This window comes from Synchiropus splendidus, chromosome 8 (genome assembly GCF_027744825.2).
Source record: "Synchiropus splendidus isolate RoL2022-P1 chromosome 8, RoL_Sspl_1.0, whole genome shotgun sequence".
NCBI lineage: Eukaryota > Metazoa > Chordata > Actinopteri > Syngnathiformes > Callionymidae > Synchiropus > Synchiropus splendidus.
Window position 1 is genome coordinate 16,576,174 of NC_071341.1, and position 22,886 is coordinate 16,599,059.

Here is a 22,886-nt window from a genome sequence, read left to right on the forward strand (position 1 = left end):
GCATTATTAAAAAATGTTTATAATTTGCGTGGGCAGATAACCGAATATCTAAATTGCTATAAAAAAACATCCGAATGGTAATGAAAAGTAGTTTTACATTAGTGGAGCGTGTTTCTGATGTTGGTGTAGCCATTTCCACATGTATTTTTTATGTCCTCTGTTAGGATGGGGAACTGCCACGGCCGATTTGAACCCATCTACAACACAATGACCCAGTAGTACAGTGGCCAAAAGGAGCACTGCTGTGTGTCGATGTTGATGTGGAGAATGTCGATGATAGAGTAGCTTGAGAGTGAGCGAGGAACTGTATGAGGAAGTCAGGGGTTTGTGAGAAGTCAGTGAGGGTGGTGCAGGACATGCATGAGGACAGTGCAGCATGGGACTGATGTAACAAACTAAGAGTACAAACTGTATAAAACTAAGACATTACAAGAAGATATGAACACCACAACAAAATTAACATAAATGACTTTCAATATGCATAAAGAAAGTACCATGATTCCAGGAAATATATTCAAAATACAAGATGAATTTGTGGAAGAAACTCTGAGAGCAAAAACAGGGCTGAAAAAAGTTTGTCATGCAAACTCAGTGATAAAAAAATCCTGGATCAGTATGTATTTATTGTCAACCAGTCAAGTCAAGAAGATATTCACACAAAAAGTCCACTGCCACATTCAAGCATATCAGGAAAAAAATCACATCCTGGAGTTGTGATCAGATATATTAATAGTGTAATCACCATCACTTTTATTGAAAACCTTTTTACATGGCACATGCAAGAGCAACCTGGAAAACTATGAATATCATAGCTAGTTGCTCCAAAACATGAGCTGATCATTAACTCTCATGTCCCATGAGATGCTCTGCCCATTTCTTCCCAGTGACATCACAGGAAGCAGCGGTTGGTTGGTAGACTGTTGTACCAAGATTATTCAGGGGTCACTTTTTGGCCGGCACAGGGAACGACACCAGCTGTCTATTGACTTCTCTGAGCTGAGCGCTGAGTGTCTCTGTGGTGAGTTCAAGCTCGGCCAGTTGAGTCTGTAAGCTGTGGAGGGTTTCGTTCAGCTCTTCCTCTTTACGTCGGGAGTTTGCCGCCTGTCGGCTGTACTCCAGCACCATGCAGCCACCGCCTACAAGGAAGATGATTGCCTCTCCTAACAGCTCAGCGCCCAGCTCTGCCGCAGCGTCCTCGTTCAGTGGCTTGATAGTGGCACCCCGAAATCCCATGATGCGCATCTTTGTCCTCATCTCGATCCAGTGGTAGACTGTGAAGAGTGTGGGAGATCATATCAAACTAGGACAAACAACAACAACTGTAGCTGCACAGAGGAAGTAGCACCACAATTTCACACTAAAATGTCAACACGTCTTGTGTAACACGTTTGCTTATTACAACCTCTAAAACTAAAAATTTTACAAATAAAAAAATTCACAAAAACATCGCAACCGATCTGTAATACTGAAATGACCCCCGCTTAAACAAAAAACGCTCATGACACTAGGTGGCAGTGTAAAGAGGTAAAGGTGTTTGTCGCTTGTTCATCCAAACACGTGGAAAAAAATACAATCTCATCTTATCAATAACTGATAATGGGACCGTTAAAACCATTCAATTAACGGCTATAAAGACGAATGAATATTTTACTTTTGTCATTAGACAACTATATTCGCAGCTAAATGTCTCAGCGGAGCAACAGTTTACAGTACAACAGAATGATATTAATAGTTCAATTAATAAAATGCATATTCATACAACTGTTGCAAATGTAATTGGAAAATTAATACACTTCTTATTCCTATTCCCGTCCCTAATCATATATTGAAATATCACTTTTCATATTTAAACTGTTTAAGAAATATTTTAAACACGTCATTTTTATGATTTATTGGACCGTTTGTTTCGTTTGTTGCCATTGAATAAAAAAAGCACTTTTTGGCAAACAAAATAAGTCGCCGATTCTATATTTACATCTTTTGGGTTCATTCAAAACCAGTATTTGCAGCAACATTAGCAGAGACCGTACCACACGATCAATGACATTTAAGACCCGCCCATGGAGCACTCGCATTGGCTAAACAAACAGATCTCGGACATTGATTGGCTGAACCCTTCGACCTCTGCAATCCTATTGGATGTCGAGGCTCCACCGCTGTAGCTTCTGTGCTACTGTCCGACACGGAGATGTAGGGGTCACTGGGATCCGTTAACTCGGCGACTTACACTGCGCTGGTGGCAGACAGATATAATTCTTGAAAAACTCGCTCCGCCGGGCTCCAGCTTTTATCCTGTTAGCGACGGGCTTGCTCATTTGCCTCACTCCCAGATAGAGGAGCTTGGCGATCGGAAACGCACCGACAACCATCTTGGCGGAAGCGTTGTGCGTCGGGCGGAGCACGTACAGATCACGTGACGACGTTGAAGCGTATTTTATCTTGATTTTGAACAATATTATCAGATTTTTTTGCAACATCTTTTGTGTGAAATGTATATATTAAGTACATTCATGTTTACCACTCGAAAACGTTTGATTAAAAATGACATCACATTTACTTCATCAAGTGAACGTGAACAGATTTTATTCCTTTGAACATTTTTCTTTCATAAATAAATCTTGTAGACGCGTTTCAATGTTTAAAAAATTATGCATTTAATAATCTTTTTTAAGTCGTGAACCAAATCACAGATACTAATAACAAAACTACCGAGTTAAAATTAAATCTTATCATCTTATTTTTCTCCCTAAATGATGAAGACAATCTCACCCTTCAACCGAAAACAACTTTCACACTGTTGTTTGATGTGCCAAGACATAACAGCGCTGCCAAATACCTGCAGTATGTACACGTCAGAGGTGACGGGCGTTGATGCGACTCATCGGTGCGCAGTAAAAAGCATGAGTACATGTTGACAGATGTGTCACGCGGGCAGCTGTGAGAACACCTGTCTCGGGTTACAGCGGTGCAGACAGACTGCCAGACAGAGTGGCAGACAGAGGGGGTGGAGGTGGAGGAGAGGGGGCTGGACTTTCACAAAACTCCTCTGTCCCATAAATGAGCGCATTTTCAGGAGACAGGACGAGATTAAAGTCACTCTGGTGAACCGTTAGATTAACCCAGGGAGTCCAAAACCTCCGGTTCCGAGTTCGACCGAGCTCCGTCGTGAGGAGGTAAGACGCTAGACCGTCTGTTTTCAAGTGTGACTTGGAGTGAGATGTCGCTTTTACGATCTTGGCTGCGTTTTAGTGTCAAGTAAACATGAGACTTAAACATATTCGCGGGTGTAAAACTTGAGTGCAGCGTGAGCAGAGAGAATGGAGGGGTAACTCGTAATGAAAATCAGATGTTACTATTCCAGTCCGCAACCACAGGAGTGGACATGACCGGACGTCTTGCAGGACTCACAGTACCAGAGATCAACAACGGCACTCATTTCGGATTGGTTGAGAGAGCGATTCACCATATCTGCAATGAAAAGATCCCAAGAGAAGAAGTGTAGACTTTCTTTGGTTTGCATCTCGTCAGTCTTTTTTATTGCAAACGACCTCGTCAGTTTTGGAAGTTGAATTCTCGTTGCCTTGTTTTCCTCCGAGAACACACTCAAACAGAGCTCAATCCAAACTCAAAAACTACCCCAAACCCTGAGATGAGTTCATGCATATTGAAGTTTCAGTTCTGATGACGTCATGGCGCATGTGACTCTGTGTTGCAAGAGACGCGCACCAGCGAAGTTCAGCAGTCAAAAGTTACTGACCAGAAATTCTGATTTATTAAATCCAGCAACGCCCACTCACCTTTGGGGAAGGTACAGCGCCCTCTGAAGGCCAGGCAGAGTTTTAAACCCCCAAGATGGTAGAAGATGCAGTGAGTACAGGAATTCATTTTGTGCATCTACAGCTTCACCAGGAACTGGCCAAGCAAGTCATAATGGCATTGATGATTCCAGAATGAAGCTATTCCGAACCTTCTTGGACAGGATTTCTCAAGCTGAGACCTCCAACTCTCACTGCCGCGGTTTGCGACTCAGAGTGAAGCTCAATCTCCAGAGCTCCGTGAGGAAAAGGTGCAGTTCCCACAACAGATTAGGAAAAAACACCCCTGTCTGCACTGAGGTGACTCAGGAATGCTGTCAGATTTCTTCCTGGATGCCTCCCTGGTGAGGTTTTTCGGGCACGCTGCATTGGGAGAAGCCCTCAGGCCAGACCCAGGATGCAGCAGAAATTCCATTGGACAAATATCCCGGGAATGCTTTTGGACTTTCCCAAAAGAACTCAGGGATAAATGGAAGTTCTGTGGCGCGAGAAGTCTGGTCACCTGGCACCTGTGACCCAATGTGAACCAGCAGTGATTCTGGTCAGTAAAAGTCAAGCCTCAGTCCTCTAGGAACGTCGTAAATGTGTGTGACTTCACATTCACTGATGCAGAGTGCCTTCGGATTCCCATCAGGCTTCAGTGGATTTTGAGCTATTGAACCCAGGCTTTCTCTTGAATGACATTTATAGATCAATAGAAAAGTATATATTGCATCCCACGGAATTTAGAATCCCTCTAAAGACAGGCCCATAATAAACTGCCATTTTTGGAGCTCAGATGCGACAAACGGAATTAAAAAACGGAAACCATAGACAGGTTGTTTTGCTGGTCAAGGGTGCTCTGTTTTTCATTAATTTGACCACAAATAACGTGGCTTTAGAATCGAGTTGCTGTCAAACACAATGCCTCCTGGTATTTTTTGTGGTAAAACAGGAACATTAACTTCAGCAAAGATAAGACCTCAGAGTGAGGAATCTTGCTATGTCACAGCTTTTGTCGCACATTGTTACAGCCTTATCTGAAAATCCAAGTTAGGGTTGGATAGCTCAAGTTAGTTAATCTGCGCCTGATACCTCCTGAGTCCTGCTCAACCTGATTCATGGTCTTCAACGTCTCAAGGTTGAGTTGACAGAGTCCGAGCAATCAGGCCCGGATTTTCCTTCCTTCTATTCCTATGGTAAAGCTGAGAGGTGCTCTGGCATGTCCGATATCGGCCCCAGAGTTGGCCAGACCACGTCATGAGGGGCATTAATCTCCTAGATGGTCAGCTTTAGTTTAGTTGCAGCCATCTTGATGAGTCTATCAGAGGGACATGTGGAGAAGTTTGGTGACAAAGTTAGGGAGGACAGATGGTTTGTGGAATGTTGGAGATGAAGATGAAGACAATGAGGTTCATGCTGAAGGTGTGACTTGATGGATGTAGATACTGTAGATCACAGGTGGGCAATTCAATTTCCTCAGGGGCCTTCAAACCCAAAGAAAGGAGGGGAAGAGGAAATTAACACTTTAAAAATACACAGAAAATGTTAAACCACATTTAATTGAAAAATTCTTGATGTGTCTCATACATTTCAAAATCTACTTTTAATTCTGATGTATTTTAAGGGACAAGAAATAGTCCTAAAATAGCCAAGGGAAAAGACGTACAATAATAAAAAGGTTATATTTCAGTTGCATCATAATGAACAAAAAAGAATGCACAAGACGAAAATGTCTACAACAAGAATGTCAGTTTTTTAGTTTTACTCTGACTCCAGGAGGGCCACATAAACACAGTCAAAGGGCCGCATTTGGCCCCCACTTTGATCAGGTCTGCTGTTGGTTGAGGTGTAGGTCTTCCTGTGACAGGAAAATTCCAAAGAAGAAGACAACAAAATCCACAGCTCACATGTTAAGAGGACAGTTTTAAACTCAGTTTTTAGACTCAGTTTAAAAAAAAAAAAGGTCTACATATGATCTGGTAAAAGATTTTTGATGTTAAAATGAAGAGTGATGAAGAGCATAAATAAACCCAGGGTGATCCATTTTTCATCAGCTCAAATAAAATTCCCCTCATTCCTGCAGAAGACCAGGAACTTTGACCCCAAGCCAGCTGGACTGGCTTCTGCCTGAACTTGTATGAAAAGCTTCCTGCTGTCAGACGAGCCTCGCTGCACACACACAACAAGAATGTCATGCAGCGCTGAGACATTCAGCATCAGCTGCTGAAAACCTCCTGGGTTCACTTGCGAAGATCCTGGTGGGTTTAATCGCAGTTTATGTACCTGTGAGGTCGGCTGGGACGAGCTTTGTGCAGGATTGTTTTCTTTGGCAGCGACAGTTGCTGCAGTGAATAGTGTGTGTGTGTATGTGTGTGTATGTGCATGTGTGTGTTTGCACTCTCAATTGTGTATTTAGGTCAGTAGAAAGGTTAGGAATTTCAATGACTAACTGAGGAAAAGGTGCGGTGCATTGAAACTACTGGGTGGAGTTTCTGTGTCAAGTCTGGCAGTTCGTGGTATTTATACTCCGTGCAAAGACGCCGCTTCAGTTTGACTTAATTGGTTAAATAGCTCTGTGACTGTTGTGTCTTGAATCGGTGTTGCAACATTCACGTTCAAGGCCAAATATTTGTTCAACAGACTATTTCACATTTCACCACCGGTGACTCAGCCAGAGTCACATTATGTACAGCACATGCATCTTAACGTCCATCAAACGAAACATCTCATATCGGACCCTCGTCTGTTGGCTGGGACCGTGCCCACGGTCACGTGACTGTATTGATGAGTCACACAAATCCATTGAGTCAGCGTAGTAGTAATCACTACAATAACATAATCAGAAAGTATTACAGGTAAATTATTAATGATTGCATATCATCTCTGATGATATTTAATAATCAAGTCACACAACGGCTGATGTCACTTCCTGCTCCTGCTGCAGGAGCTTTAGATGAGCCTATGCAAAGAGTAGTCCAGTCCTGAAGTTCCTCCTGAATCTGAAGAGATGTAAATTCCTGCTGAGCTAGTGCTGCTGTTCAGGAAGTTAAACCTGGTCAACAGCCTGAGTGACTGAAGTCTGCTCTGCTATGCAGAAAGTGGTCCTCAAGAGTCCCTGAAAGAGGTAGCAATGGGTAATGATGCCTCCTCCTGAATTAGAATGGTAAATGCCAGATGATCCTCTCTTATATGAGGTTGTCCTTTAAAGTGCATCTGGGGTCTCATGTGTGTTCAGATCTGTCCCAATAGTCAGCTCTGTAAATGTGGAATGCGATCGCTCCCGATTTGAACAGGAACAGACTGTAGCCAACCAGGAAGTGAGTTGGCTGAGAAAAAAGGACTATGAGCTTTGATGTCGTCCCAATTCTCACCCCAACACTTGTTTTTGGCCCTAAGCCGGCTTTGCCTCCGCCCATTTCTTCTCCATTCGTTCATCAACACAATGCAAGTGGTTGCAAGAACACTGGAACTGGCATTTCCAAAATGTCTCCTACACTCGATATACAGTAAACTAGGACTAAGGTATGGAAGGTTGGGCTGCCGGAAGCTCATGCGCCTTTGCTGTAGCACGGTGGCTAGTGTTCATCCCCGGGGCTCTCAAGGTTGCCAGTTCACATCCGGGAGCCTTCCTGTATGCGTGATTGTTTAACTAGGATTGACGCATTTTACCGCTGGAAAAATCAAACTAAATATCAAGGCCATTAACTGTGTTTTTTAACAACCAATCATGCTGTTATCGTGCTGTTAACATCGTCAACACCCTGAATCCTGCCTTCAATACCTGCTCCTCCTCTCTCCGCTGCTGGGGCAACTCTGGGCCCAAGTTCTCAGCGGTTTCCTTTTAGTTTTATGTTAATAAGCTCAGTTAAGCAAATCACACTAATAACAACAATGACCCATTTCTGACCTGCATCGTCTCTTCAGGTGGGGAGGGAGATACCACGTTTCAAGGCATGGAGGGGCGCGTATACAAGTCTTGGCAAAGATAATACCGTATATTTTCATTTGTAGTTCATTAATATCTTTGAATTGATACAGAGTAATTATATTAATTCAATAAAAATAAAAAAGAACATTTACATTTTCCCCGGGATACAGACCCATCTGAAGCACCTCTTTGGAGATCCACTCTGGCCACCTGATGTTTTCCATGGTTCTCAGAGCCCTGCTATCAGAGCCATCTATTCTGGCAGCCAGGGTGGTTGAGAGGGTTGTCTGACAACGGGAGGGATTGCTTACGAATGATCACCCTGGAGTTGTGCCATTTAAGCTTAGCATAAGAAGTTCTGTTCTGTGCCCTGGGTCAGCCCCTCAGGGAAAGAGCAGAACTTCTGAATCTGAACCAAACAAGGTGCGCAAACATGCAGTTTCATGTTGGCCTAATTTCCACCTGCAAGCCATGAGAGAATGCACCAGACTCCACCCTCACTTCAAAACCAAACTCTTGCCAAGAGTGAGGCAGAGGACCGACAACAATCTCACAGTACACATCCACACACTTCTGTGCCAGGAGGGCAGCAACATCACGTCATCCAAAATACACAGGGGAGGAATCCAAATTTACAGAAGACAGTCGCTATCAGTCAAGTCTTGGTTTGGTGTTCTGATCTTGTTATTACACACTGACTCCCACCTATGTTTGCTCAGTACGTCAATCCTGCCACATTCCGCCGGAAGCCAAACCAGTTCAGAAGACAGCTGCTAACATGTCAGCGTTTTATTGACGCATGATTTAAATCAGGCTGTAAAATACTCTGAGCAGAGACCGCAGTGAGTATCTCAATTAGATTCCCGTTGGAGGTGTCTTGGCTTCACACTCAACACATGTTCAGGAGATGGAGATTCATCTGCTTCTACAGGATTGGTTCCTCAAACCAAATGAGCCGCCGAACTGGCTGCGATTTTGGTCAAGTTGCTGTTGAGATGATTGTTTATACAGGAAATAAGAAGATAAAGTAAGAGTTATTCCGGAGAAATGTCAAAATATTGTTCAAAGACTTTGACTTGCGTTAAACAATAAACCGGCTTGGAGCACGTCCAATGCTGATGTGAGTCCTAAGACTTTGAGCGTCATCAGATCCACAGTCAACGCTATTTACATGACTTAGTATCCATGTTTCACTTTGTCATTCCCTAAACGAAACGTATGGCATGTGTTTCACCTATTACTCATTGTTGTATTTCATCGTGGTGAAGTCCGTTTAATTCAGTGAAGTGAAGATGAGGCGCTCCAGTGTGCAGCATCGCTCACCTGCCGTGAGCCTTGTAAAAATATATTGGTAAAATAAATGGCTTACACATTTCTATCTACACCACATGATATTTCGAGGAGGATCACAGTAAAATGTTTTAATTTTAAAACTACATGCACACATATGCCGGACTTCAACCACTTTAACCGCTATACTGCCGCTAAGTCACATGATCAGCTGTTCAGGTGGCCCTGACAGCCTTACATATTTGTAGGATGTGGCTCTTGTCAGCAACACAGTAAAACAATGTGGCTCTTGGCCTCTGACTGGTTGGCCACCCCTGTTCTAAGGACTTGAAGTTGTGCAACTGTTGCACTAACCTCAACAACGACTCTTAAGCAAGAAGATATTTGTTATCATATACAGTATTATCAAGGGAGACATCGATGGAGTCTGACCCCCATCGAAGATGGTGCAATCCAGTGGTTTAGAAAAGCAAGGTTCCCACTGCAGCGTGGATTAAGACTGACAGTTTTATATGACTGATGGTCTTTGTAGGGCGTGGGTAGGTTTTTACGTGCTCCAAGGAAGGAGAGACACTGTAACAAAGCTTTCATCATGGCGGCTGGTTGTGTAAACTTTGAAATGACTTGTTACTGTGGAAGGTGACCATGTTTAACTGAAAGGGTGTGCAGCAGCTCATCGTTACGTCTGTTTGAGTCGGTAGAAAACAGGGTGGATGTCTGAGGAAGGCGACGACGGGGTACCACTGTGAAGTCCAGTGCCTTAGAGACGGAAGAGTCCAACTTCTTACCAGGACTCCAGTACAAACAAGGTTTGTCATGAATACGATAAAAGGAAAAAACACATCAGAAGGGCAAAGCTTTGTCTTCAGGCATTTCCCGTCCTGGCCAGCCTGTAGCGGGAGAGAGGCTAGTCTGCATACCAATGCTAGAGCGAGCTCCCCCTGCTGGAGCGAACTAAATGTGAGATTACTGAATGGAACTTTGATATAGAGGTGGTCACGACCTCAGACTCAACAGGGAGCAAATCTCGGTCATTGTAAGGGTAGCCTGAACAATACATCCTCCTTGAGGAGATCATGCCTCGTCCCGGCCTGGTTGGAGTGTCTGAACAAAGTGACGTCACTAAATACCAGGTCCTGTTCAGATCTCGTGTCCTGTGAGTCCCAGAGCACCGGCTTATAGATAGATCCAGGACCTTTCCAGGGTGTCCCCTGACTGTCATGATGGCAGACCCTCAAACCACTGGAGTATTTGGATGAAGGTAGAGGTCATTATGTTACTGCAGCGCGGATTTGTTGGAGCTCGAATTAGCCAGACCATGTTCAAAGACTTTCTTTCATGAGACTGAAGTGGAGATACCTTGCAAGAACTCTTTCAAAATGAAAACCATGAAAAACATTATATTTGATTTGACAGAAACACAGAAACACCTGACATAAAATAAGATGAAATTCGTGAGCTCCTACTGGAGAACGGCTACCAAGCATTCGCGGTTTAGTAATTGTGTTCTGATTAAATCTGGTCTAAAGATGATCTTAAATAATAGTGAATTGCTGTGTTCTGTTCTGACATTTTGTATCATGATTGATACAAGATCCCAAACTGTGCCAGTTTATTTAGAGGCCTGTGATGTGGCTGAAGCTTGTCAGTCTTTTCAGAGTTCTGATTTAGAATGTCATCCTCCATGGAGAAGAAACTGAAAGCTTCAGCCGTTTTATTTTATCATCTACTTAGCGAGGATTAGATTCTGCAGGTAATTGTGCTTTATAGAAGTCGCCGGCTCGATTTCTAAATCATTAAACTCCTCAGCAACAACAGTAGAACTGGTTTGGTGAGTTGACGGTGAAGCTGGAGAGTTTGGTGTGTTCAGTGAGAGACGAGGAAAGAATGAAACAGGGAGTGACGGCCTGCAGCGCGAGTCGGGACACACCCTGCTGCTGTCCTGCAACCAAATTATAGATTACATCCGAGAGTGATCCCACGGTTCGCTGCCGGTTGTGTTGCGTGACGCTGTCTCTGGAACTGGAGTTGTGTGAGCAATGTTGTTGGTGTTTGAGCAAGAAGAGCTAAATGGTCTGCAACTCACTCTCATATATCACAGGGGGTTCCAAGATGGACAGTCCCTCCAGCTACTGGGGGTCATAATGAAACAGCTAAGTTTCAGGTGTATTTCGCTTTAAAAAAAAGAAAAACTCCAACCGATCAAAAGTGAATCAATGGACCCGAGTGGTCCTTCCTCATGGTCTTGTGAGAACAAGTTTAATACAAAAACAAAGAAGCGATTCCAGGAAGGAGGAGAAGAGGAAGGGGGGGAGAAGGATTGTTGAATTCCCTGTCAGGAAGCTAGGGGTGCAGCGAGTCCTCCTCAGCATTTGTGTGAGCTGATGGAAGTGAAGGACTCTCAGCGCGAGGGGCTCAGGAATGCAAGTGGCCGGGCCTGCGGTCGGGCCGTCGGGGTGACCGCCGGCTCTTATCTGCCCGCGCACGTCAGCTGGGTGGCTTTTATTTATCCCCGCTGGCTGATGTTCTACAGCTTCAGAGAGGAATGTTCTCTTGGCCCTGACAGTTTAACGGCACGGCTGGACGGGTAAACACATAAAAACACAGAAAGCTTTTACTTTCCCTCATGACCTCACGTGACCCCAGCCACTTTTCCCACCTTGGACAGGTCTTATTTTAACCCCTCAGATGCACATGTTGCATGATTTAAGAACTTTTGGCACTGAACAAACATCTTCCCCGGCACCATTGTCTCTGACAGCCCTCGACAGTTCTCTACGTGTTCAACTTTGAAGAAGAGTTCACACTTACTCCTCATGACTCATCCAGGCTGACATAAAGATAAGTAGCTTTCTCTATTCATATTAGTTCAAACTGGACTTGAGTTCAGAAAGTCAGCTAGACTTGAACGATCTGGAGTGTCCCTTTCTGCGGCGCCTGCCGTGTCGCTGAGTCAGCAGACGTTTGTCCCAAACCGACAGACTCTGAAGTCGGTTGATGGCGTGATCCCTCTGTGAGTTTCACCGCCTGAAGCATGACGGACACGTGAGTGATTCACCCGCAGACGTTGGCTCTCTGTCAGATCACCGAGGGCGGTGGAGACTCGTGGTGATGATGTCACGCCGTCCTTATGAAAGGATTGCTGCTGAAGTTACTGTTGTACTCTGACTATCGAGTGGGTGGCAGAGCCACGTAGCCCGTCACTCACCGGGTGGTTCTCTCAGTCATAGCCGTGTGTAAGACAAAGTGCACCAGCAGGACAGCACCGATGATCCCGACTGGCTAAGTTCAAAGGTCAAAGTTACTTCTGTACTCTTTCTGCTGTAGTGTTCAAGCAGTGTGTGTCAAGGCTGCCTCTTTCTGAAGCTTCTTAGACTTTTTCATGGTTAAACATGTGAAACTAGTGCTTTAAAAGTTGTTTTTATTACACAAGAATATCCAGTCAGCTAAGCTTCCTTTCTCTTCCAGCACCTGAACATCGCCACCATGAGTTTTGGCAGCAGCATGTGTGAGTTTAAACATCTACAGTTTATGGCTGTGATGTCACTTCCTGCTCCGACTCACTCTTTGGTCTCTCTTCAGTCCAGGCCTTGAACGACGACCTGAACGCGTCGCTGGCAATGGCCGACGAGGTGTCCAAAGAGTTCGACTCACTCCGGATCGAGGCCACGCCGAGCACACCGGACAACACAGAGGTAAAGAGAGGCTGTGTGCCGGTTTCGATGTTTATCTCTGTTATCAGCTGACATTTGCTCTCTAAATCATCAGCAGCAAATGAGATCAGGGTGGATTTCTGTGTTCAGTATTTCAGTAAATTTACACTATAAATATGGAATAATAATGCAGATTTAGATGAAATTATTTTAATTTCAAGTTTTTTTCCCCTTAAAATAGTAATTTTACCTATTCACCTTTTTTTTTTTACCAAAAAATCCTTAATCAGTAAGAATTTTTGACAAAATATTTTTCTTTGTCACTTTGTACTTTCTACTGAAACACGAATTAAAATTGTTATGAACTATTGCATATCATATTGTATTTTTTTCTCAGATTTCATTTTTTTAAATCCTTGTCAAACAGAGTAATGTTTCTTTCTTTATATTTTGTTTTCTATAAGTAAATAATAAAAACAACAATTTATTTGATGAAACAATTCACCACTTAATTGAATATACAAATTTAATAAATAATAATTAACTCTCAATAATTCCTAGGATTTTGTTGGTATTTAAAAATGTAATTTATTAATTGATTAATTTATGTTTATTTAATTGTCGTGTCTATGAAAGACCTGACCAGTTGCAGGTCAGAAACACTCTGACCTGATGAAAGTGCAGCGAGATTTGATGTTGAACTCCACATCTGTTCACAGCAATTCTTCCCTGTTAGAGAGAGGCAGCGGTCCGACTCGCCCAGCTCCGCCGAGCTGTGTAAAACCCCAACCAGCTCAGTGCCCTTCTCACCCAGCTCCAGCTCCCACTCCTCAGACTCCACCCGCAGTCCGTCCCCTAAGCTTCCTAACATCGTCCGAACCGGGTCTGGAAGCCACTCTCCCCACCAGCTGAGTCCCAACCAGTCGCCGGTCAGTCCTCGTCGGAACTCCCCGACCCGGTACAACCGAAGTCCTCGCGGCTCTCTCAGCTACATGGACAGGAGTCCTACCCGGAGTCCCACAACACCCACTTTTGATTTGCCCTCTCGCTCGGGGTCTTACCACGGCGCCCCTAACTTGTTGAGCCCGTATGACAGCAGCACCATGGGACGGCGCTCACCCCGGCGAGACAGGAGTCCGTCTCCTCTGTCCTTCAACTCCAGCACCGTTCCCCGGAACTTCTCCGGTTTCAGGCAACAAGGTCAGTGCGACTGAATTCTTTTATTACACAGATAAGACCGATAGGAAATGACAGTCTGTTGATGGAAGCTATAAACTTGCTGAAACATTCCACTGAGTTTCTTCAGTCTGAGAAACCTTCTGGAGCATGGCCATCTGTTTGACTGAATATCATCAGCCCAGCTGAGGCACCAGAGCTGGAATAAATGAACGTGTCCGGACAGACTCCGGCAGACACGGGATCATCGACGCAGATCCCTCGTCTTTGTGCTGTGTAATTAACTGTATGACCATAATTGTTGCGCAAAGCTACTGGGTCACATTCCGGTCTGAGCTGAGCCGAGCCACCGTGCTCCCTCTCTCCGGTTCATCTGGCGTCTGACGTGCCACAAAGCCTCCGACCCGGACACTTCGCCACATGTGCTGGGAAGCTAACAGTTAGCAGCAATAACATTTTTCAGCTAAGAAAAAGTCAGTGAGTTGTAACACAGGTCGCGAGTGCCCCCTCTTCTGGTGACCCCACAGCTCCCCGTCCTCACCGACTAAACATCACCACCGATCTGACAGGGTAACAAGACCCGCTGCCTGAAACCGGTCAACTGAGTTGGAAGAATTTAATCACCATCGCATTACTGGGATGACTCAGCAAACGTGGTTTACGTGGTCCCTCTGACCCGCAGATGAAGGCGCGCAGCAGCAGCCGAGGAAGCCTCCCAGCAAGTGGAATGAGACAGATCTGGACATGTCATACGAGAGGAAGCCGCACCACACCTACGACAGTGAGTCTGTGTGTGTGTGTACCTGGTTGATCCTCACTCGACAAAACACTATCCTTGCAAGGACCTTATGCCTTTGTGGGGACCACTTGGCTGCACCCCACAAGGTTAAACCTCAATTTGAAGATGAAGACTACAAAATAACTGGGTCATCATTACTGGGTTTCAGTTGGGTTCAGAGTCCTGGTTAAGGTTAGCCATGGGGGTGGTTAGGTTTAGGGGGAGAGGCTGGGGAAAGGGTTATGGCAATGAGGGGTCCTCACAAGGATAGAGATACAAACATATGTTGTGGACGTAAAAGTTGTGGACTTTTTTAAGGAAACCTGTCATTGATAAGTCATTCGTACAAAATACACTTGCGTAACTGATATGATACATTGCTTTTTTAAAGACTTTTTTTCAAATTGTTTTTCAATCAGTTCAAAAATATACTTGTTGTCATGCACATGACTGCATTGTCTGATGTCTCCCTTAAAATGATGGTTGTCATTCCAATATATTGTCGAACTTACAGTATTGCAATATATCGCTATGTATCGTATCACCACTCCTGTATCGGGATATGTATCGTATCGCAAGATACCGGCCAATACATAGCCTTAGGTTTTACTGTGAAGTAAAGCTTTTCGATATTCTGTCAAATAAACTTTCTAGACAATGATTTTTTCTTGTACTTCAGAGAAGACATGGATGAGAGCTACAGTATCAAACAGCAACTGGAAAGAGTCCAACCTGGATGGCCCTCCTCCGGCCCCCAGCCCCAAGAAGGTGAGTGGACTCTTTTCATTGCTGATGTTTGCGAGATGATCCTCCACAAGGTGACAGGAAACCACAATTCCTACACTCCATGTACCATTCCCGACCCATTATTCACTCATGGTGCTGGTGTTATGAAAGGGGAGTGGCTTAAGTTTCAAAGAGCGTCCATCATGAAGACTCATCCCTGAACCCAAACTTCACTTGTTCAAAGCTCTTGGTGGTTTATGTGGCACGACTCGTGAGTCCCTAGAGGGAGTCTTGCCACTGGCCGCAGAACCACGAACTGTTAGCGGTGACAATCACTCAAATGAGGTTTATCTGTTGTGTGAAGCGGCTCAGCTGAATTATTGATGTTCAATAATTCGAGAATTCTGAAAAGTCGACTGCCTCTCCTTGCAGGTCCCCCGCTCCCCTCAGTTCCCGCGGTCCTCTCTCCCCCGCAACGCTCGTATATCAGTTCCTCCAGACGTCTCCTCTCCCTCTCACTCCCCGTACCTCGCACAGCCCATCATCTCGCGCATCTCCATCCCTCCCGCCAACAGCCAGACTCGCCAGCGCCGGCCCATCCCCCTCTCCGTCATCATGCGCCTCCAGAACCCCCACTGGGGGGCGATGTCGCCCCAAAAGTATCAACCGGCTGCCTCCATCCATCGAGAATACTTCCATCCTCCCCACCACCCAGCTGAGCTTCGACAGCCGGCAGTTTACATCGATGGTAAGACTATAAATTAAATTAAATTAAATTAAGTACAGTTGAGCACAAAATAGAGGTGAAAGAAAAAAAAATTAATTTAATAAAAAATAAATTTAAAATGTAATAAAATTGTAGTTGTAGGTAAGGACTGTAACAGTTAAACCACATTTAAAAGGATAGGAAACTATCAGTTAAACTAATGAATCAACATAATGAATAATAATGAATGTTTAAACGTCCAAATAACTAAAACATTCATTGATAGGTAAAGAAACTCGAAAGTTAAACATAAACATAATATAGTTTTTACTGTAGTTAAAGTTAAATGGTAAAAAAAAAAGATATAAATAATAATAAATAAAATATAATAAAACAATGGTGATCAATTGATTATTGCTGTGTTGCAGCTCTGAACCCAGGAGACATTGACGCAGAGCTGGAGCGGATTGACTACACTGCTCACTTGCCAGCTATTTCTGAGAAGCGGAGCATCCCGGAGGGTGGCGGAGCCCCAGTGGCCCCACGGCCCCTCAGCCCCACCAGGCTGCAGCCAGTCGTGGCACCAGAGGCCCAGGCGGAGGAGATCCCGAACATCGAAGAGGTCCTCCGCATCCGGGCAGAGATTCCTCGAGCCCTGAAGAGACGCGGCTCGGTGGATCACTCGCTGCCGCTGAAACCGGCGTCGCACTACGAACCCAACCAGTACAAGAACCTCATCAACAAGCTCTTCCACAGAAAGGAGTATCGCCACAAGGGGGAGCCAGGGAGTGAGACCAGTAGCTCTTCAGATGAGGACCCAGCACTGCCGCCTCCTGTGGCAGCAACCAGGACCCCGACCACAGTGCCACATGATCGGGTAAGATGCCTTCCAGGCCTAATACAGGGGTGTTCAGACCGGCCCCCACAGGGCCAGGATGGCGCAGGTTAACCAACAAGGTGACACAAGCAACAAAAACCTGCCCCGCCCCGAACCCGTGAGGACCGGCTTGGACACCCCTGGCCTCATGGATCGAGTTTCAACCATAAGAACCTTCAGATGAAGATGTCGCTGGGTGGTTCTATCTGTCTCGCTCCAAGATAACTGACTCCTTGTTGCCTCTTCCAGAACTACCACTCCATCCTCCGGCGCTCCAGCAAGGAACACAAGAGTTCAGGTCGCAGAGCTCGACTCAGCCCGTTGGTTCTGGTGCTGGACGGAGCTCTGGTGGGAGAACTGGAGACGGTGCAGAGAGCTGTGCAGGAGGTAAAATAGTGACACTTTTATCACAGTTTTTTGTTGCTCTTTCACCCGAATGTCGCCCCCCGCTGAGACTCCCAGGAGCCGTGCTGATGTTGGAGCTGGATGATGATGTCACTGCGATAATGAAACCATCTCCTGCACACAGATGCAAGACCCGAGTCAACCCAATGATGAAGGCATCACTGCGCTGCACAACGCCATTTGTGGCGGCCATTACAATGTGGTGGACTTCCTGGTCCGGGCCGGAGCGAACGTCAGTGCGCCGGACAGCCACGGATGGTAATGATGTCTCAGATTGTGACTTTTGAGCAGGAAGGACCAGGATTAGAACGTGACTGAGACTAGTGACACATTTTATCTGACCTCATCACCTCGTCTTTATATTTTATTAAACTGGTTCTCGGCCTGCAGGACGCCGCTCCACTGCGCCGCCTCATGCAACGACCGTCCGCTGTGCGAGTTTCTGGTGAGAAGCGGCGCCGCTGTGATGGCGATGACAGAGAGCGACGGGGCCACCGCCGCCCAGAAGTGTGATCCTTACGCCATTGGGTTTGAGGAGTGCGAGACGTTCCTCCAAGGTGAGACGTGCACAAAGCAATGACCTTGATATCCAACCTCACCAGAATATTTTTAGGTTGCTAATATAGCAGCAATGAGGAATCAGAGTGAGTGAGTGAGTGGCTGAGTGAGTGTATGAGTGAATGTGTGAGTGAGTGAATGTGTGAAGTGAGTGAGTGCGTGAGAAGCGCGACACAAGACTTTCTGTCCCCCAGTCCTAAGTTTTCATTGGTACAAAATGTTCCTGAAGCCGCTGAGACCTGCAGTGACAGATTTGTTACGTGCTGAAAGAACTCAGGTTGGCTGTCTCCACTGTGAACTCAATCACCAGGTGACATAACTGGAAGTTCGTGTCTGTGAAACAAGCATTCTTCAGCTCACATGAATTATGGTCTGTATTGAAGCTGTCACCCAAAACAAACCACAATACTTAAACTACAGTAGAGAAAAAAATGTAAAAGTCTGGTTCCTCTAGATACGGTTCCCTGCATGCTACAAGTGTCTCAAACCTCATATCCACTATGTTTGACAGGATCCTGTCAGTTCTATCAAAACCTTGAAGAGAATTGATCTCCAAACCAACTGTAGCGCAGATTTAGATGTTGCTCAGGTTTTTCCTCAGTGTGGTTGTGGCTGAACAAATCAGCCCGCACCCCTAAAGTCCATTGAGCAGTTTGCGGTGAGATGGTGCTTCATTTTGACTGAGTGAGATTGTGATGATGCCAGAAAAGTCACCACAAAAACATCAAGAAAGGAGTGTTTGGATCCATCAACTGACCATGGACTGTTACAAGAACCTCGCTGAAAGCCACGCAACACCAACCTGCAGTACTCGGCCTGAACTGTGACTAGCTGAAGTGATGCTCAAGTGTCCACTTCCTCCTGTCTTTTCAGGTATGGAGGAGGCCATGGGCTTGGAGAACAGCGGCGTGCTCTACGCACTCTGGAGTTACCCGGCTCAAGCTCCTGACGAGCTGAGCTTCAAAGATGGAGACATGCTGACCATCCTGCAGAAGCCTGAGGGCTCTGACTGGTGGTGGGCGTCACTCTGTGGCCGGGAGGGATTCGTGCCAAACAACTACTTCGGGGTAAATCCATGAAATATTATCTATGCAGATCAACGACCAGTACAAGCTGATGTTCATGTCTTGTTTCTGATCTGCAGCTCTTCCCCAAGGTCCGACCCAAGACCCTGAGCTGAGCAACTCAGGGCACCGTCTCCGAAAGTGCTTGATGGATTATTCATCGTTGGACATCAGTATTTCCTCTGCTTGTTTCACTTAACTTTGCCCTGAAAGCAATCTGACTCAGTATCCTGTGGGCGTTTTTAGCGCCCCTGGTGTTGAAATTGGGGAGTGGAGAGAGTGTGACCAACTGTGTGGGTAGATGCTTTTATTGGAAATAGTCTGGAAAATAGTTGACTGAAGACAAGTCCACCCGGATATTGTAGCAGCAGAGTCAGCAGAAAATATATATATATATATATACATACATTAGCCAAAAAAAATTAACATTTAATGAAATTAGATCTTTGCGTTGCGTTTATGTCCGTACTGGCCAGTAATCATTCTACTTTACCAACCTACATCTACGATATACAACAAAGTCATCGAGTCACATAATAACCTCACCTTTGTCCCTGTAGTATGAATGTAAACCTCACGAGCCAAATCTTTTGGTACCAAACGACTATCGACGATAGCAGATTAACCTCCCCACGTCCCATCAACTACCCCCTTATTCGACGACAAACCCAACAAGTCTATCGTACATACCAGCCCACCTACGCACAGCTGGAAACCTCTTCTAAAGCGACTGACAAATAAAATCTATATCTAGAACCCCTTCAGCCCTAAACACGTACCATTCAATAGGAAATCCTAACCCACCAACAGACCTACCCACTTTCATGCCCTTCAACCAACAACTTATCTCACCAACTGTAACACTCACAGGAGCAGGATCAGAGTTTAACCATGGTGTTTAATCTAAACCTTGAGGGGTGACACGAAAGGAGGGCGAGGCCACAATCGGAACAGACCTGGACATAGAAAAGACTTGACCTTGACCTTGACAAGAGACTTGGGTTGCTTAACATGATGGGACTTGACCAGACTAGACTAGTTAGGACTCAACAAGACTGTTACTTGACATGACTTGGAGACTCGACTAACTTGACAAGAAGACAGACTTGATGAGACGGGACTCGACCAAACAGATTCTTGACTTGACAGGGCAGGACGGGACAATGACTTGACTAGACTAGTTAGGACTCAACAAGACTGTTACTTGACATGACTTGGAGACTCGACTAACTTGACAAGAAGACAGACTTGATGAGACGGGACTCGACCAAACAGATTCTTGACTTGACAGGGCAGGACGGGACAATGACTTGACTAGACTAGTTTGGACTCAACAAGACTGTTACTTGACATGACTTGGAGACTCGACTAACTTGACCAGAAGACAGACTTGATGAGACGGGACTCGACCAAACAGTTTCTTGAGTTGACATGGCAGGACGGGACAATGACTTGACTAGACTAGTTAGGGCTCAACAAGACTGTTACTTGACATGACTTGGAGACTCGACTAACTTGACAAAGAAGACAGACTTGATGAGACGGGACTCGACCAAACAGTTTCTTGAGTTGACAGGGCAGGACGGGACAATGACTTGACTGGACGAGTCAGGACTCAACAAGACTGCTACTTGACTTGACGTGACGACTTGACTTAACTGTACAAGAAGACAGTGGCTTGTCTAAGACTTGACGGAACGTGACAGACGTACCGAGAAATGAAAATGCACCAACACAGGAACAGTGAGGCAGATCAAGGTGAAACAAGGCAAGACAGTAGGTCCAACCCCACCAAACTAAAACAAGTAAACAACCCAATGAACAATACATAGCTGGTGACGCGTGACAGTCTGTCTACTTCCCACCAAGTAGAAACCCCTTCCAGATTAGATTATGTGTCAGCCAGTCAAGCTTGTCAACCCTGTGTTTAGACTCTCCCAACCCAGATCTAACTCAAAACACTAACCCTTGGTTACCAACCAAACCATTCCGTCAGCAGCCCACCGCCATGCCTGCTCAGACAGATGTGAATATTTAAGTTGAAACTTCCTGACCAGACAGAGAAGGTTTTTGATGTGTAAATATTGTAAGTCGGTCAAATAGCATTGCTGTGAGTCTCTGAATGTAGTGACCTGTGTTGTCTTATGTTCCACTGCTCACTTTTTGGAAGTTGTGTAATAAACTGTGAAGTGTCCACTTTTCTCCAGCAGATGGGGCTGTTTAAGTTCAAATTCAGCAGATCGTTCATCAACTCTCCATCAGTGTTGTTGGTCACTCACTCAATCTTTTCTCTTCTTAGCGACGGGAAATGCTCTGTTGTACCCCAAACATCTCAGCTTTGTGTTGATCCGTCGGTCAGGCTGAGTAGGTCACCACTCAGAGCTATTTTTCAGAACTTATTTGCGATATCTTCGGCGGCCCATTTGATCCAGGCCGTCGGAACGTGCGAGTGAAATCCACACCGTCTGCACTGTTACCTTTCCACTGCTTGTTTTTATGTCTCTCTCATTCGTATTCCCCTCACTGCCGCCGCGCTGCATCCACCACACCACGCCCAGAAATTGCAGACATTATCTTGGCCGCTCTCCGAGGATCGTTGTATTCTGTCACTTGATCGGACCGACCCCATGAGGAGCTGCTTCAGTAAAAACAAATAAATACAGACCATGGCCGCGGCACAAGGCAAGAAGATGTCATGGGAAAGTAGAACTGTAAACATAAAAGAAATAGCAGTCTGAAGTGGAGCCAACTGTGAAGCAACCAAAGGACTGATAACATTATAACAGAGAACAAAGGCCACACGCCAAAGTACAAAACCACCGCTGTATTAACCAGATCAATGTGCCACAGAACAGTCTTTGAACTCTTCAAATCAACCGACATTTGCTTTCATCAGAGGGCGCGACCTTTCCAGGGTGTCCTCCCTCAGCCTCCCAATGTCAGAAGGAATTAGCTGTGCAGAAGACAAACTTGTTTTGTTCGTCTTCCGGTTGATTTCTTGGCCATGACGTCATACCTGGCAGGAGTTCCATCTTCAGCAAGAGCTTAAGTGAAAAGGTTCCTCAGGAGACTTGGTGGAGGAGCAGGAGATGGAGGGAGGGCGTGCAGAGGAGAAGCAGGGCGAGCTGAGGTTGTTGTGGGACGAGCGTTCCGACCACGTTACTTAGCCGGCGCTGATGGGCTTGTCACGCTGACGGCCAGGATGATTTATTAAAGTGGGGAGGGGCTGATTAAGTGGAGGAGCAAGGGAGGACAAGCACTCCTTCATTATTCATCCATCCACTGAGACCAACCGGCAGAGTGGACGGGACATGTTTGCAGGTATTTAGTTTTAGTCGCCCCTCAGCGTGCCCTTGGTTCGGGCCCAGCCGGGCTCGCTGCAGCGGCAGAGTCCAGGATCTGTCCGCTCCCCTCAGCGTCTGGTAGCAGCGGCACACAACCGCCTCTCCCTCCCAGGCAGTTTGCAGAATGTCAGATACAATACTCATTAATGTTGTGAGTTTCAGGAGGACACACACACGTGGAAGCCGGGGCCACGGCTTCTCATTTCACATGGAAGATTCTGTCCTTTTTCAGTCATCATCTACCCATCCCTCACAGTTTCATCCAGCTGTGCCCTCCTTCATCAGCCAGCCATCCCTCTCTGCATCCAACCCTTCACCCTCTCACCCATCCTTCCCTCCAAGTTCAACCATTCATGTGTTCACCCTCCATCCCATTCATCCTCCTGTCGATATATCCACCAACACGTCTAACCAAGTGACCAATCCATTCCTGCGATACGACATTCATCCTCACATAACTCCTCCCCTACTATCATCCCATGATATCCACCTCCTTTCTTCTTTTCATCTTCTCCATTCCATCCATTACCCCCCCACTCCCCTCCCTCCTCTACTGCCTGACATTAATCACCCAAATGTCAAAA

The 22,886-nt window shown here is 45.6% G+C and overlaps 2 protein-coding genes across 2 annotated transcripts; one reads left to right on the forward strand and one right to left on the reverse strand.

Moving 5' to 3' along the window:
* Positions 1–603: 603 nt before the first annotated feature.
* opa3 (outer mitochondrial membrane lipid metabolism regulator OPA3) lies at positions 604–2,370 on the reverse strand. Its single transcript, XM_053873250.1, has 2 exons — positions 2,228–2,370; positions 604–1,271 (listed from the first exon to the last, which is right to left on the reverse strand). The coding sequence occupies exons 1-2, from the start codon at positions 2,367–2,369 to the stop codon at positions 943–945; spliced, it is 471 nt and encodes a 156-aa protein (XP_053729225.1). The 5' UTR covers position 2,370; the 3' UTR covers positions 604–942.
* A 626-nt stretch (positions 2,371–2,996) lies between these two features.
* Positions 2,997–21,164, forward strand: ppp1r13l (protein phosphatase 1, regulatory subunit 13 like). Its single transcript, XM_053873271.1, has 13 exons — positions 2,997–3,173; positions 12,484–12,523; positions 12,598–12,710; positions 13,388–13,868; positions 14,527–14,625; positions 15,302–15,390; positions 15,781–16,096; positions 16,483–16,931; positions 17,181–17,318; positions 17,461–17,594; positions 17,727–17,893; positions 18,768–18,961; positions 19,039–21,164. The coding sequence occupies exons 2-13, from the start codon at positions 12,502–12,504 to the stop codon at positions 19,072–19,074; spliced, it is 2,238 nt and encodes a 745-aa protein (XP_053729246.1). The 5' UTR covers positions 2,997–3,173; positions 12,484–12,501; the 3' UTR covers positions 19,075–21,164.
* Positions 21,165–22,886: the final 1,722 nt, after the last annotated feature.

Bases quoted from the DNA above. Each gene is read 5' to 3' on its own strand.
- opa3 (XM_053873250.1), bottom strand. From the start codon at position 2,369: ATGGTTGTCGGTGCGTTTCCGATCGCCAAGCTCCTCTATCTGGGAGTG. The intron at 1,272-2,227 runs GTAAGTCGCCGA...CACTCTTCACAG, and splicing joins CTGTCTGCCACCAGCGCAGT to TCTACCACTGGATCGAGATG.
- ppp1r13l (XM_053873271.1), top strand. From the start codon at position 12,502: ATGAGTTTTGGCAGCAGCATGT. The intron at 16,932-17,180 runs GTAAGATGCCTT...TGCCTCTTCCAG, and splicing joins CCACAGTGCCACATGATCGG to AACTACCACTCCATCCTCCG. The intron at 17,319-17,460 runs GTAAAATAGTGA...TCCTGCACACAG, and splicing joins TGCAGAGAGCTGTGCAGGAG to ATGCAAGACCCGAGTCAACC.